The sequence below is a fragment of the Gossypium raimondii genome, chromosome 12, assembly GCF_025698545.1.
Source record: "Gossypium raimondii isolate GPD5lz chromosome 12, ASM2569854v1, whole genome shotgun sequence".
In the NCBI taxonomy this organism is placed as follows: Eukaryota; Viridiplantae; Streptophyta; class Magnoliopsida; order Malvales; family Malvaceae; genus Gossypium; species Gossypium raimondii.
The window spans coordinates 4,221,804-4,237,958 of record NC_068576.1 but is presented as its reverse complement, the minus strand read 5'-3'; the positions used below and the strand labels follow the sequence as shown (position 1 = coordinate 4,237,958).

At 34.5% G+C, this 16,155-nt stretch overlaps 2 protein-coding genes across 7 annotated transcripts; both read left to right on the top strand.

Moving 5' to 3' along the window:
• The first annotated feature begins 4,739 nt into the window (after positions 1 to 4,739).
• LOC105762924 (translocase of chloroplast 120, chloroplastic) lies at positions 4,740 to 9,712 on the top strand. 4 transcript variants are annotated; one of them, XR_008191703.1, is made up of 3 exons: positions 4,740 to 4,860; positions 5,425 to 9,028; positions 9,354 to 9,712. XR_008191703.1 is itself a non-coding variant. In XM_052624746.1 (2 exons), the coding sequence occupies exons 1-2, from the start codon at positions 4,786 to 4,788 to the stop codon at positions 8,959 to 8,961; spliced, it is 3,612 nt and encodes a 1,203-aa protein (XP_052480706.1). In that variant the 5' UTR covers positions 4,741 to 4,785; the 3' UTR covers positions 8,962 to 9,091. The 4 variants fall into 4 exon arrangements, 2 of the variants coding, with proteins under 2 accessions (XP_052480706.1, XP_012436356.1); XR_008191702.1 differs by having other exon boundaries at positions 9,292 to 9,712; XM_052624746.1 differs by lacking the exon at positions 9,354 to 9,712 and having other exon boundaries at positions 4,741 to 4,860; positions 5,425 to 9,091.
• A 2,416-nt stretch (positions 9,713 to 12,128) lies between these two features.
• Positions 12,129 to 16,082, top strand: LOC105762922 (uncharacterized). Of its 3 annotated transcripts, none has more exons than XM_012580900.1 (9): positions 12,129 to 12,320; positions 12,898 to 13,158; positions 13,232 to 13,437; positions 13,549 to 13,969; positions 14,052 to 14,259; positions 14,712 to 14,819; positions 14,914 to 15,033; positions 15,113 to 15,182; positions 15,799 to 16,082. In XM_012580900.1, the coding sequence occupies exons 1-9, from the start codon at positions 12,298 to 12,300 to the stop codon at positions 15,882 to 15,884; spliced, it is 1,503 nt and encodes a 500-aa protein (XP_012436354.1). In that variant the 5' UTR covers positions 12,129 to 12,297; the 3' UTR covers positions 15,885 to 16,082. The 3 variants fall into 3 exon arrangements, with proteins under 3 accessions (XP_012436354.1, XP_012436353.1, XP_052481478.1); XM_012580899.2 differs by having other exon boundaries at positions 12,158 to 12,320; positions 12,895 to 13,158; XM_052625518.1 differs by lacking the exon at positions 12,129 to 12,320 and adding an exon at positions 12,351 to 12,493 and having other exon boundaries at positions 12,895 to 13,158.
• The last annotated feature ends 73 nt before the right edge of the window (positions 16,083 to 16,155 follow it).

Genomic DNA, 16,155 nt, shown 5'->3' with positions numbered 1-16,155 from the left:
ATTAGCGCATATCGATGCCACTATCCCAGACAGGGTCTTATACGAATCATATACGATGCCGATGTCCCAGACATGGTCTTACACGTTTTCTTACTTCGATGCTAATGTCTCAGACATAGTCTTACACGAAATCACACCTCAGAAGTCCTGATATCATGTCATCAAAATCAATACATTTTCTAAGGTTCATTCAAAGCTATTGACTTCGTAATTAAATCATTTCATGCACGTAACCAGCCATCCAATGCTCAAATCAATTCAACAATGTATATATTCATATACGAATCAAATTCGGTAATGTATAATCATATACAAATCAATTTGGCAATGTATAACCGTATATGGATCAAGTTCAGAAATGTATAATCATATACAAATCAAATTCGACATTGTATAACCATATACTAATTAATTCAAAGAACTTATATCCATATACAAATCAATTTCAATAATGTATAACCATATACAAATAAATTTCAGCAATGTACATCCATATACGAATCAATTCGCAACTTATATCCATTTACAAATCAAATTCAACAATGAATGACCATATACAAATAAATTTCAGCAATGTACAACCATATACTAATTAATTCGCAACTTATATCCATTTACAAATCAAATTCAACAATGAATAATCATATACAAATAAATTTCAGCAATGTACAACCATATACGAATTAATTCGCAACTTATATCCATTTACAAATCAAATTCAACAATGAATAATCATATACAAATAAATTTCAGCAATGGACAACCATATACGAATTAATTCGGCAACTTATCTTCATATACAAATCAATTTCAACAATGTATAACTATAAACAATTCAAATTCGGCAATATACAAAACAATCAAATTCGGCAATATATATATCTATAATTAATCAAATTCAACCATGTATAAAATATATACATTTAAATTCGAAAACATTTATTTACTTATGAACTTACCTCGTACAGAAACGAACGGATCGGAACGAATATTTGACAACTTTCGACTTTTCCCGATCTAACTCCGATTTCTTTCTTTCTTGATCTAAATCAATTCAAATTTAACTCATTTAATCACAAATCCATTTAATTTCATCCAAAAACACATAAATGCACATTTTTAATTTTAGCCCCTAAAATTTCACATTTTAGTCCCTATTTCAAAACAACACAAAATACACATAATTTCATTAAACCCATGCTTGGCCAATAATACATGTTACTAGCAGCCCATATTTTCACTTTATTCACACTTTTAACCACTACATTTCACATTTTATCAATTTAATCCCTTTTTGACATGTCAAAAATCACTTAACAAAACTTGTATATCTAGCATTAAACCTTCATAATCTATCATTAAACACTTAAACAACCAAGCATTCAACAATGGCATCATTTGAAATCTATAATAGTTTCAAAAACGAAGGTATGAGCTAGCTAGATTAAGTTGTAACGAGCTCAAAAAGTAGAAATCATTAAAAACCGAGTCAAAACCATACCTAATTAATTGAGCTTGAGAAGCTTGGCCGAATATCAAGCCCTAAAAATGCTTTCTTCTTCTTGTTAAAAATCAGCTAGGAAGATGAATGAATTAATGAATTTTGTTTGTTTTATTTATTATTAACATTAATAATCAAATGACTAAATTAACCTTTAAAAATATTTAAAACTACACCAACTACCATGCTATCATCTTCCACTAACTCTCTAATGGTCTATTGACCACTTAAGGACCTTTACTTTAAGGTTCTATAGCTATTTAATACCTTTAGCTATTAGAACTTAACTTTTACGCTTTACGCAATTTAGTCATTTTTATCAAATTAAGTAACCAATCGGTAAAATTAAATCACGAAATTTTCACACATATCAAATAACATAGTGTAAATATAAAAAATGGTATTAAAATAATTTTACGACCTCGGATTTGTGGTTCCGAAACTATTGTTCCAATTTAGCTAAAACTGGGTTGTTACATAACATCATTTTCTATGTATATGACTATAAATGTTCACTTTATAGAAATTCTCTAAAACTTTGCACTTTATTCATTTTAGTCCCTAAAATCGAAAATGACAAAACTTTCAATTTTCAGCTTCAATTTTGAAACTGATATCCATTTCATCCTTCCATAGCCCTCTAATACTTATAATTATAGAAATTTCATGTAAAATTTAAATTATTACACTTTATTCCCTAAGTTCAAAACTAACAATTTTCATTTTACAAATTAGTCCATTTTCATAACTAAGCTCAAAATCTAACCAAATAACATCAAAAACTTCAAGATCCTTCAATGTGACATTTCAAAGCTTTAACATTTTTAGGATCTAATCCCTGGGTTATCTAAATCAAACTCCCGAGATTCCAAAAACATAAAGTTTACAAGAAACAGACTAATAATGGCTTCCCAATCAAAGAGTCAAAGCTTGAAACCCTTCCTATTATAGAAATGGAAAAATCGGTGCATGTAGAAGATGATGAAGGTGTCTTCTCTTTATTCTCATGTTTTGTTTTCTTATTTATTATTAACTTATTTTATAGTGTTATTTAATGAAATAATAACATAATTCATGTATATTAAGCATTCTAACCGTCCACTAATAGCTATAGTGGGCTATTTACCATTTAAACATAAGTTTATTATATAACTAAACCCTTTAATAAAAGAAAACATATAGTGATTAACTTTTACGGTTTTACAATTTAGTCTTTGTACCTTAATTTCTAATTGTTTAATAAAATTATCGGACCGAAATTGAATTACTCTATAATATACTCGTAAATATTAATTAATAATATTTACAGAATCGATCATCGAAAAATAGGGTTCTAAAACCACCATTTTCGGGACCATTAAAAAACAATTGTTAAATTACATGACTTTAAACCTCAAAATGAATAGATACTCAAAAAATACTTATGAAATTAAAAAATTTAAATCTATCAATTATGGTTACACTCTTTCAAAATTTAAAATTTAATCTCTATATATTAATTTTGAGACATTAAATCTCTATAATTTTTATTTAAAATCTTGGTCCTCCATTTAGTTTTATCCTTAAAACTAACAATGTCAAAAGTAAAATGATTTTTTAGCCCTCAATATTTATATTTTTTTGTCAATTTAGTCATTACCCTTTAAAAGTACATAATAAATTAAAAAAAAAAATTTAAATAAAAACTCTTTAAATTTCAAAAAATAAAAATATAAACGATTTAAAAAATATAAACAAAAATTCTAAAATTCGATGTTATCTAAACTGGACTAGATCGACCAGTCAAACTAGGAACCAATTGGGATATTGGTTCGGTGAGAGGTAAAAAAACAGTTGACTCGCAAACCAGTACGAAATGGTTGAACTGAGCAAAAAAATCAGTTGAACCGATTTCGAACTAGTTTGACCAATTGGTTCCTCAAACGATCGGTCCAACCAATTCAAAGCAAATAAATTATTAAAAAATCAAAAATAAAAATATTAAAAATTATAATGGATTCAATTGTCAGCCCAATTAATTTTTTTAACCTGATTCAACCAGTTTATATCAGTTCACAAGTCAACTAGTTTTAAAATTTTAAACTTTTTTAGCCTTCAACATTTGCAATTTTTTTATCAATTGTCCATACCATTTAAAAGTATGTAATTTTAAAAAATTAATTTTGTTATTTTAAACAAAAATTATATTTTATAAAAAATTAAAATATATGAAAAAATTAAAAAATATTTAAAAATAAAAATATTTAAAAATATAAAAATATTCATCTTATTTAGCTAATGTTTAATAGGGATTATTATAGATTTCGTTATGTTAGCAAGTCTCGAAAACTTCATATAATTAAGAGACTTATATAGATTAATGTAGATAGATGGAGAGCACTTTATCTGTTTAAGTAAGGAAAATTATTTGCGAGAATGCATTTGATTGTATTGTGATTTTATAAGCTAAGCTCTCATAGAGAGAATTTAGGCTTAGTTTAACATTACTTCTTAAAAGTGCTTTTAGGCCAAAAATTACTTTTGAGCAAAAGCTAAAATTTTCTATTTTTACTTTTGGCTAAAAAAATACTTTTGCAAAGCTTTTTTTTTGTCCCAAAAGTACTTTTGAAAAGCTCAAGAGTATCTTATTTAGTAATGTTTTTATCTCAAAAGTGTTTCTTATAAGCAATGCTAAACTGATTCTTAGTGGTGAAAGTTTCACTCTTCAAAGGTACAAGAGTAAAGAAATTACTAGTTGTAAGTGTTTGAATATAATGAATACTTATCATTGAAGAAACTGTATTACGTAAACAAACTCTGATACCCCTATTACTTTGTGTTCTCACAATACTCGAAGAAGTGTCTAACTTTCCAAATTGCTACTTAGCTTATTACTTATCAAAATAATTTGATGAAAAGAAAAAATATACAAACTTACTTGAACAAAATGTATTAGTAGGTAAATTGTTTTTAATATATCAACCAAAAATGGGGACCGGGGGTGGGGGATCTGATTGGGTAGATCCCTATAATTCCCTCACCTAATACCTTCTAAACACATGTGGTCAAACGAAAAAAATCCACCAACAAAGCAGCCCCACAGCTCCAAATGAATTGGATACATTCATAACATCCATCACTGTATTTTCATTGAAACCTTACAAAAATAGATGTTACATCAATGATGAAAGCCTCCTTAGCCATTAAATTTCTTCAAGTGAAAATACTTCCACAGACAACAGTCATATTTACTAACAATCTCATCTCAACAGCTTGGTTTGTTTGTAGGGTTGATTAGAGGAGAGATGAGTAGGCACAATCAAATATGGTTGAATCAGGAAAGATTGGACGGTCCACAATCTCTGTCCCTCTCGAATAAGGTATGATCACGTGACTCACACACTCATGATTCGGCGTTTTTCATGATCATACTAATCAACCATCTCTCACCGTTTGATCACAACCCAACCTCCATTTTCATCCCTTGATCACCTTCTTATCCTTAATACTTCCATTCTTCCTTTGCCTCTCTAATCCGTCTCTTATTTTAGTACACAAACCCCTTTTTTCCCCCTTTTCCCTATCTGAAATTCACCGCAGAATCAAAAAGACCAGGTAACCTTGTGTTTTATTATAATTGCCCATCTCTTTTTTTTTTCTTTCTTTTATTATTTACATTTATTGCGTTAATCCTTTTTTTAAAGTATGAACTTGGGATCTTATTTGTTTTGGAAAGATGATGTTTCGATTCTAAAGAAAGGCAACGATCTATTTTCTTCCTTTAACATGTGGATCAATATTGCATTTTTATGTTCGGGTTTTAGGAAAGGATGGGTTTACGTTTTGTGGGTGTTTCTTATAATTGATTCTTTATTGATTATTCAGATGTTTATTGGTTATGATGGGCTGTTCTCTTTTTCTTTTAATGTTCTTCCTGAATTTAGGCTTTTGAAGCAACAATTGTGAAAATGGAAAATGGGGTAGTAATGGTAGACAACAAGATTGCGGAAGAAAGAGTTGCCAATGAGGAAGTGGAGGTGAGGGTTGCTGGGGATTCCGGTGAAACAAAAGAACCGGTAGATGAGGTTTTTGGGGAGGCAATTGCAACACAGGAGATTTTGCAAGAACAGGCAGAAAAACCTGGAGTGGATGGCAGCAGTTTAGTTGACGATGCAATTGGAAATGTTGAGACATTTGGTGATACTGGTTCAGAGGTAGTTAAGGAGAATTTGAATTTAGAACCTAAAGAAGAGACCTTTCAAGAGGCTGTTGAGGTTCTAACTGAGGTTGGAGCTCTGGAGAATGCGGTTGCAAGTGAGGTAGGAACTCTGGAGGTTGTGGCAGAGTCGGTGGACCAGCAGCAAGGGGAGAGTGTTAGTGGTGGTGTGGTGCTGGATAAGATTGACGAGGGAGGGACTGAAATGGGCGAAAGGACTGATGAATTGAATAGTGGGAAGGAAGTACCTGAAGTCAGTGGTACCAGAGAAACAGAAGTTCCGAGGGACAAGGAAAAAAGAAATCTCAAGTTTGATACGGTCATGGAGATGCCTGTAAAAGGAGATACTTATCAGGGAAAAGAGAGTACGGAAGTAAAAGGTGCCACAGCTGATCTTGATTCAGTAGATGGTGGTGACAAAGATGAAAAAGCAAATAAGGCTTTTGCTGCTGCGGAGGATACCATGAATGGAGAAGTAAAAGATTTATCTGATGCTAGGGGTATGAAGAATAATGGTGAGATTGATGAACTGAGAGATATGCTGTCTGAGCCAAGTAAATCTGTTGAAGAGACAGTTGCTTCTGCAGTCGGGAACTTATCCTCTTCAGAAAAGTTCACAGATGAGATGAATGAGAAGATTGAGGTTGGTAAAGCTGATTTGAGAACAGAGGTTCATGATAGTTTTCAATCTCGGCTCCCTGATGAAATGGTGGGTAATAAATGTCAAGATATTGATTTTGTGACTGAACAATCTGATGATAAAACAGAGAAAAATCAGCAAAATAAGCAAAGCACCCCAGTGACCCTAGAGCAGGAAGTGCAACATGCTCCAGGATCTTCAGTGTCTGCAAAAGCCGAAGAGATTGGGAAGAAAGCAGACATAACTCAGGAGCCTAAGACAAACACCTCTGTGACTAAAGAATGTTTAAGTGTTCCTGCTCCGGCATTGGCATCATCTGTTAAATCTACAAACCTTGCTACCCCTTCTCATCCTGCTGGCCTTGGGCGTGCTGCTCCGCTATTGGAACCTGCCCCCAGGGTGGTGCAGCAGCCTCGTGTGAATGGAAGTGTCTCTCAAGCACAGGCACAGGCACATCAAATTGAAGATCCTGGTAATGTGGAGGCTGAGGAGAATGATGAGACTCGTGAAAAGCTTCAGTTGATTAGAGTTAAGTTTTTGCGGCTTGCAAATAGGCTCGGGCAGACTCCCCATAATGTTGTTGTGGCACAGGTTTTGTACAGACTAGGATTAGCTGAGCAGCTCCGGGGGAGAAATGGGGGCCGGGTTGGTGCCTTCAGCTTTGACCGTGCAAGTGCTATGGCTGAACAGCTTGAGGCAGCTGGAAATGAACCCCTTGATTTTGCCTGTACAATTATGGTCCTTGGGAAGACAGGAGTTGGTAAAAGTGCTACTATTAATTCAATATTTGATGAAATCAAGTTTGGCACTGATGCTTTCCAGACTGGTACCAATAAGGTTCAGGATGTTGTGGGTACTGTGCATGGTATTAAGGTTCGTGTAATTGACACACCAGGCCTTCTTCCTTCCTGGTCTGACCAATGCCAGAATGAGAAGATCCTTCACTCTGTTAAGCGTTTCATCAAGAAAACACCTCCAGATATTGTGTTGTACCTCGATAGGTTGGACATGCAAACGAGGGATTTTGGTGATATGCCCCTTTTGCGTACCATAACTGATATCTTTGGTCCATCTATATGGTTTAATGCAATTGTGGTTTTGACTCATGCAGCTTCTGCTCCACCAGATGGTCCAAATGGTACTGCTTCTAGTTATGACATGTTTGTCACTCAGCGTTCTCATGTTGTACAGCAGGCTATTCGTCAGGCAGCTGGGGATATGCGACTCATGAATCCTGTTTCGTTAGTGGAGAATCACTCTGCATGTAGAACAAATAGGGCAGGCCAGAGAGTATTGCCAAATGGTCAGGTCTGGAAGCCTCATTTGTTGTTGCTTTCCTTTGCATCTAAAATTCTGGCGGAGGCAAACACACTTTTGAAGTTGCAAGATACTCCTCCAGGGAAGCCTTTTGCAACTCGAACAAGAGCACCTCCTTTACCTTTCCTTCTTTCATCTCTTCTTCAATCAAGACCGCAAGTTAAGCTTCCTGAAGAGCAGTATGGCGATGAGGATGGATTAGATGATGATTTGGATGAATCCTCAGACTCTGAGGATGAACCAGAATATGATGAGCTGCCACCTTTCAAGCGGTTGAGTAAAGCACAAATAGCAAAGCTTAGTAAAGCTCAGAAGAAAGCATATTTTGACGAGTTGGAATATAGGGAAAAGCTTTTTATGAAGAAACAACTGAAGGAAGAGAAAAAGCGGCGAAAGATGATGAAGAAAATGGCTGCTGCAGCCAAGGATCTGCCAAGTGAGTACGGTGAAAATGCAGAAGAAGAAAGTAGTGGTGCTTCTTCTGTTCCAGTTCCCATGCCAGATTTGGTGTTGCCTGCTTCTTTTGATTCTGATAATCCAACTCATCGCTATCGTTCCCTTGATTCCTCCAACCCATGGCTTGTTAGGCCTGTTCTAGATACACATGGTTGGGATCATGATGTTGGTTACGAAGGTATTAATGTCGAAAGACTGTTTGTTGCAAAAGAGAAATTTCCTATTTCATTTTCTGGCCAGATTACAAAGGACAAAAGGGATGCCAATGTCCAAATGGAACTAGCCAGTTCTTTAAAGCATGGGGAAGGTAAAGCAACTTCAGTGGGTTTTGATATGCAGACTGTTGGAAAGGACTTAGCCTATACACTGCGCAGCGAGACCAGGTTTAGTAATCTGAAGAAGAATAAGGCAACAGCTGGCATCTCAGTTACACTCTTAGGTGATGCACTATCAGCTGGAATGAAATTTGAAGACAAACTGATTGCTAATAAGCAGTTCCAGGTAGTCATGACTGGGGGTGCTATGACAGGACGCGGCGATCTTGCTTATGGGGGCAGCTTGGAAGCACAATTGAGGGATAAAGATTACCCTCTGGGTCGCTCCTTATCTACACTTGGTCTATCTATCATGGATTGGCATGGAGATCTCGCCATTGGATGCAATATACAATCACAGGTACCTGTTGGACGGTCTACAAATCTAATAGCTCGTGCCAATCTGAATAACAAAGGCGCAGGACAAGTCAGTTTACGAATAAATAGCTCTGAGCAGCTTCAGCTTGCTTTGACTTCTCTCTTTCCATTACTGAAAAAACTATTTGACTATTTCCATCAAGTTCAGTATGGACAATGATGAAAATTAGGTTGGCTACGGAAATGACATTTTTAAAAATGGCCATATCTCTGTGGTCTTTCAAGAGGTGAGTGAAACATTGAAAGTAAGGTGCTGAAATTTCTATAATATTTTTCTACCATTTCTTTTATCTTTGCTGGATATGGTGATTGTAGTTTCTTTGGTTAGATATTTTGCATAATAAGGTTATTTTTGTTCCCATGGAACCATCCTCAAATCAAGAATTGCTTCTTTTCTCACTTGCCTACATTATTAAAATACTATAGAATATATGTAGCTAAAATATTCTACAAGTTGGTGATGATGAGGTGACATTTCAATATTCATCAGGGCCAGAATTAGAAATGTAGAGGCACATGATAAAAGATCACTTGCACGGGGTTAATTTGCAGGTGACATTGCCTGTGAATTAGCTTTTATGGAGCGTAAAGCAGCGATGAGGACGCCCCTAGTGGAACCCATCCCCTATTCATGTGTAACAGCTGCAATTGAATTGTAAGGGAGTTGAGAAGGGCAGTCGTGGCTTTCCTCAGGAGAGTTTTATAGGGGTCTCCTCTCCCTCGAAGGTCTCCTCAAAGGGTCATGTCAGTCCCATTTCGATTGGCGGCCAGTGGCCCATGAAAAAGAGCAACCTTTGACTCAGGGTTCAGTACTCTCCCGTATTATTTGTACTCTGGCATTGCCCAGTATTCGGAAAATATAGTCACAACAGTGTCGTTGATAACTTGGGAATATAATAACTTCTGCTGTACATCCAACACAATACAAAACACGATATACAAACATAGCATGAAAAAATAACACGGATACGTAGATTACCGTTATGCAACTCAAGAAAGCTGAAACTCTAGCGTTATAGAAAACAACAACAACAACTACACGTCTGATCTGTTTTGGGTTCGAGCCTTCTGAAATGTGAGCGTGCATGTGTATATTAGACTTGTTTAGATTCACTACGCTTCAGCTCCATGTTCATCATTGTATGTTTTAGGCCCTAGTTATATCTAAATGTTGTTTACCCAATGATTCCTTTATTGGTTGAGATCAAGCTCCGCTACAGTTCACGTATAATAGTAGAAGCTAGTTTCATACGATACGAGAGGGTTTTCTTTGAAGTATACTTTATACCCGATGGCATCGAAATGAACCATGACTGATGACGACCCTTAAATATTAAAGATTCCGAAGGTGAACTTACTGACGTGATCAAGCCGATGCTTCTTAAGGGCAATGGTTGGCCATAGATATTTTGTTTTTACTACTAGTATTTTAACTTTTTTTTAAGATAATTAAAAACTACTCTACTGTTTGTATTGCGGTTGAAAGTGATTTTAAAAGAATGTTTCTTTGAAAAGTATAGTAAAAAAGGGCCGTAAAAGATATAGTTTGTTAAAATTAGAATTAGTTTATGAAAGTATTTTTGAAAAGTTTGATAGTGTTTATCATTGTTGGTAAAAAGTGTTTTTGAGAAGATAAAATGTTCAGAGATAAAAAATAACTTCATTAAAAATCACTTCTCCAAAATTTAAAAGCTAAAAATTTTTATTTTTTTGGCTTGGGTTAAAACCCCAGTTTAAATCAAATGTTTGGTTTTAAAATCGACTTGTTTATTTTTATTTTTTGAAATTAAGGTTTGAGTTGAAAAGTGTTTTTCAACCTCAATGGTAAGTAAAGCTTAGTGTTTTTTTATTGTCGCCAAGAAATGCAGTTGAAGGTTAAAACATTCATTATAGATACGATAATAGTAACTAGTTAAGTTATATGATATTTAAATAGTTTAATATAATGATATATGAAATATAAATTTTAAATACATTTTAAGTCATTAATATATATTTTCTAAAATTAATATCATATAAAATATTTTGAAAAAATCAAATATAATAAATAAGATTTAAAAATTAATATAATGATATTCAAATAATTTAATATAATGATATATAAAATATAAATTAATCTAATTTTTATATACCTTTTAAATAGTTAATATAAATAAGGGTATTTTGATGATGATAGTAGATAGCGTCCTAGTACTGCTTGTACCAGTCGGATAGCACTCCTCCAGTAGTAAGCCGAAACAATAAACTTTAGGTTCCATTCCGGTACAAGTTTCGGTCAATATCAGTCGTATCGGTGCGTACCTATTAATTTTGTCCGTGCCACCCGAAATATGGTATACTGGTCGGTACCAAAAAATAATTTTAAAATATACTTTAAAATTAAATTAAATTTTTATTATTTATTTTAAATTTTTTGAATTATGAATTGTTATATGTATAATATGGAATGATCTTATTGTTTAATTTATGAAATAAATTTTTTACCTTGTTTATCTTTAATTTGTTTAGGGGGTGTTTGGTAAACAGAGTTTTGGACATTTTTTAGCTGATTTGGGCACAAATGGAAGATTGATAGTCAAATTCTCTAATTGTAATATTTGGTGAAGGGAGGTTTGCAAGCATTTATTGAGCTAAAACCTTCAAAACAAAATATATAGAGATGAGCAATGTTTTTCACAATTGGTTGCGAATGAGATATGTGGAATGACATATATGACCATGCTTACTCAAAAATTATTCTATTTACCACATGCTCTCAAACCTGATAGGGGTGCTAAAATATTAGTAGTCTCTATTTTCCCATTTTCACTTTCACCTTTAAAATTTAAAGTAAATCTCAAAAAAAAAAACTGCATCGTAAATCTACAAAAATCAACTATGGAGATTCATTTGCAAAATGATTTCATCTATTAAGGTTAGTTATTTCTACACTTTTAAATTGCTGTACTTTTTTTTGTCTTTATTTGCTGAAATTTTTTACCCCTTTAAGTCGATTTTTTCCTCCCTATTAGTTGATTTTTTCCATGTATTTCATTTTTTTTTGTCCTTGTAATTTGAATTTATGGTCCATATAATTCTTTTTTTTTGTCCTTGTAGTTCATTTTTTTCCTCCAAGTCAAATTTTTCTCGCTATAATTCGATATTTTTCTCTGCAAATTGAATTTTTTATCTTTATAATTCAAATTTTTAGTCCATGTAGTTCTTTTTTCCCTATAAGTCGATTTTTCCCCAATTCAACCCCTTTTTTTTGTCTCTATAATTTGATTTGTTTGTCCCTATAAATCAACCTTTTTGTCTCTGTAATTTGAACTTTTTTTATTTATTGTTTTTCCCTATCAGTTATGGTTCATCAAAATATGATTTTTATATCAAAAACAATTTGCATTATATTTTCTATTTTTACATTATACTTGTTCTAAAAACTTTTTTTTTGCCATCGATCTCTACCTCCTATCATTAATCTTTAGTGAAATAATTTTGTATAGGAAATATTTGCATGATTATAGTTGAGAATTCGAGGTTAGTTTGCAATGGTCTCTGTTTCATTGGCTACCTGCTTGTTCAAATATCTGTTTTTGATGCCATAAGTTTGATTGTATTGCCATTTGTCTCTTATATTTACACCAAATTACCTCCTCTTAAATGCTTTGTTGTCTCACAGAAACGAACCAAATTACATAATGTGCTGCATGGTATTTATTATTATTAGCAACATTGAATTGGAATGTTTATTGGTGTTTTTGGTTGAGCTATATAATTAAAATAAGTGAATTTTTTTAGATCTATGTATCGCCTGTGGTTTCCGGAGCCTATGGACTCAATGGCTTGTGGGTTCTATTCCATGTCCCACGGTTCTGTCCCGGCGAAACTGGGTTTAACGTCTGCCGACTCGGTTTTGTCTCCTTCTTTAGCATCTACCTAAGCTAACCCATCGCCTACAAACAACCACTTTCTCGTTCTAATCTGTTTTCCTTTTACATCGAATTTGAAACCCAAATTTTTATTTTTAAGATATGGATTTCAATTAATTTGTTGGGAGCTTTGCTTGCTCGACTTGATTATGTTACTGATGGCAGTTTATTGATTATAATAGCAGAGATTTGTTTTATGATAATCTGGAGCGAAAGAAAATGCCGTCCAAGAAGAGGAGAAGAAAGGAAGAGAGACCCAAGATCCACCCCAAAAACAAATACTCCGATAACCCGCCCGATTTCGCTCTTTTAGCCTCTTTATACCCTACCTTTAAACCCTTTGTCTTCTACACTCGCGAAGGCCGACCCAGAATCGACTGGACTGACTTCAATGCCACCCGCGAACTCACCCGCGTCCTTCTCCTTCACGACCACAACCTCCATTGGTGAACACTCTAGGCTTGCTTCTTCTTTACATATTGCTGTTATTCTTTATTAACTTGAAATGGATTTTAACAGGTGGATTCCTCATGGGCAGCTCTGCCCTACAGTGCCCAACCGCTCCAACTACATCCATTGGATTGAAGATCTTCTCTCTTCTCACATCATTCCCAGAGATAACACCGATGGAGGTAATGTGAGGGGATTTGATATAGGAACTGGAGCCAACTGTATCTACCCTCTTCTTGGCGCATCGCTATTGGGCTGGAGCTTTGTTGCATCAGGTATTTTTTTTAAAATGTTTTTATCCTTAGTTTGCTTAATTATTCTGTTCATAATCCATCAATGTCTCATGTGAAATTCTGGGTTTTAAACCTTGCTCTACTTGATTGCAGATATGACTGATGTAGCTATAGAGTGGGCAGAGAGAAATGTTAAAAACAATCCAAATATTTCAGAATTAATTGAGATTAGAAAAGTTAAATGTTCTCAAAACACCCTTTCTCCTGAGGGGTTAAGTGGTGAGTCTAGCTATTCTGAGGAAAGAGAAGGTTTGCCGTCTTCTTCCCTTGATATATCAGCAAGTGAAGATAAGAGCTATTATGGACCCGCTATACTTGTTGATGTGGTAAGGGATGGTGAGACCTTTGACTTCTGCATGTGTAATCCCCCATTTTTTGAAAGCTTTGAGGAAGCAGGATTGAATCCGAAGACTTCTTGCGGTGGAACTTATGAGGAGATGGTCTGCCCTGGTGGTGAAAAGGCCTTTATTACACGTATTATTGAAGATAGTGTTGTGCTGAAGCAATCTTTCCGGTATTATTCTCAGGGATATCTCCACCTCGTTTAGCTTAAGTTGTTACATTCACTTAATGCTAACCTTTAAGTTTGCGCTTAGGTGGTATACGTCAATGGTTGGAAGGAAAGTGAATCTCAAATTCCTAGTGTCAAAGCTTCGAGAGGTTGGAGTTACTGTAGTAAAAACAACTGAGTTTGTCCAAGGGAAAACATTTCGATGGGGACTTGCTTGGTCTTTTGTGCCTCCTGCGAAGAAGATAGTTACACCTCATGTGACTGAAAAGAACATTCTCTCTTTCATGCTTGAGGTTTGGCTATTTTCTTTAGTTTGTCTTAATAGTGTTCAAGTTTCTTTTCTCCACAAGCTTATTTGGAGGTATTATCCGACATTGACATCAGATGGATATCTACATTTCTTTTTGCCCTGTTTCTAAGTTAGACCTTGATGCAGCTTAAAATTTAATAATACAACTCAAAGGCATATCTGAACCATTGTGAGATTCATTGTTCAGAATTTTAAAAGACATAAAAGAAATAGCTGTACGAACATTCATATTAAAGGGTCAATTTTTCACATTAGTCGACACATGCACAAAGTATCTTCAATTCTTATTATTATGCATCTCTAGCTGCTTGTATGGAGATATAATTTAAATCTATAGGCTTCTTTTTCTCTTTTATCTATATGTTTTTATGAGATGTTGCATTTTCTTTTTCTTAGTTTTATGACATTGCTCTTTTGAACTTCTCTTCTTCCTAGGGTATTCAACGCCAGTTTGGTGCAATACATGTACTCCAGTCAGTTGAATCCTTTTTCCTAGCTGGTGGAGCATCTTGTAAATTGAATGCCTCTTCTTTTGTGGTTGATGTAAGCAATATTTCCGTCCACTTATCATAGTGTCTTTTGACGTTGTATGAAAATTTGCTCTATGCTTACTCGCAAGACAATCTCATTTTAATAGATTACTGCATCAGCTGATCACTGCAATGCTCTGCTGAACAATGACGTAAAATATATTGATGAAGTTGCAAGTTGCAGCAATGTGCAAGAGGCACCCTCAAACCTGTGTTTTCGTATTTTGGTAAGGTTACCTCGATTTTCTTGAATACAATTTGACCTGTGGTCAAGACTTTATACATGATTGCAATATTTGTTTTCAGGTCTTTCAGCAAATCCCAGGCACACTACTTGTTAAAGGATCATTACAGCATAGAGATAGCGCACTCTCAGGTTTTCACTTACTGTTTTCCTAATCTTTATGGAACTCAATGTTCTTACCTTTGATGGTGTTTTTGAAGCTTACCTGACCACCACAATAATCCTTGATCTATCAAATCTGAATTGGACATGCAGCCATTAACTTGCTGAATGCTTCCTGTAATTGATTGCCCAAACACTGTGAAAAGGAAGTCATTAAAACCTATCCTTTTTACCAGAATAGCAGACCTGTCTGACCAAGGCCAAGTCCAAATACTTCAGATCAAGTAGCAAGAAATAGAATGTGAAATTCTATCTCGTTTTTCTTTTCTCAATTATACGGGAAGTCTAGAAACCCACCTTAGTACCCAAATATTGGCCATGCATATAATATTTTACTTTTAGTCTCTGTGAGTTGTTACATGATAAGAAAAGTTCCTGTTATGTGTGTGTGTGTGTGGAGGGGGGTTATATACATATATATTTCATACAGTCTTCATCAATCTTCATTGATGCTGTTTGATTCCCAGCCATTCTGTTATTTTGACTCGGTGTTTAACTGTATGTTTCGTTTTCTGTTGGACCTATGATGTACTCTTAATTTTAGACTACTCAAATACTTGGACTATAATTTTTCTCTTATTCGCAGGATTGTTCTCCTCAATAATCCAACAGTTGGAGGCTTCACTGAGACAAAAGTTTTGCAAAGGGAAGACTGGCACCAATTATATCTAGGCTCCTAATCACATTATTCAGCGATGCAACATTTAGATTCCATAAATTTGAAGCTCATGTTTAGGACACATAACTGCTCCTACTGGGGGCTTGCTACTGCCCTCTGAAAGGCAATGTATGTACTTACTACTGAGCCATAAACACGGTACATGCTTGGAAACTTTAAATCATAAACTTATAAGCATCTTGAGCCGAAAATGTGCCTTTTTCTTTCTCTTTCTTCTCCTGAAAAGTTAAGGCCTGTTGGCCCAGCTTATAAGGGCTGAAAGTA

Bases quoted from the DNA above. Each gene is read 5' to 3' on its own strand.
- LOC105762924 (XM_052624746.1), top strand. From the start codon at position 4,786: ATGAGTAGGCACAATCAAATATGGTTGAATCAGGAAAGATTGGACGGT. The intron at 4,861-5,424 runs GTATGATCACGT...TCCTGAATTTAG, and splicing joins CTCTGTCCCTCTCGAATAAG to GCTTTTGAAGCAACAATTGT.
- LOC105762922 (XM_012580899.2), top strand. From the start codon at position 12,298: ATGATTATAGTTGAGAATTCGAG. The intron at 13,438-13,548 runs GTATTTTTTTTA...ACTTGATTGCAG, and splicing joins CTGGAGCTTTGTTGCATCAG to ATATGACTGATGTAGCTATA. The intron at 15,034-15,112 runs GTAAGGTTACCT...ATTTGTTTTCAG, and splicing joins ACCTGTGTTTTCGTATTTTG to GTCTTTCAGCAAATCCCAGG.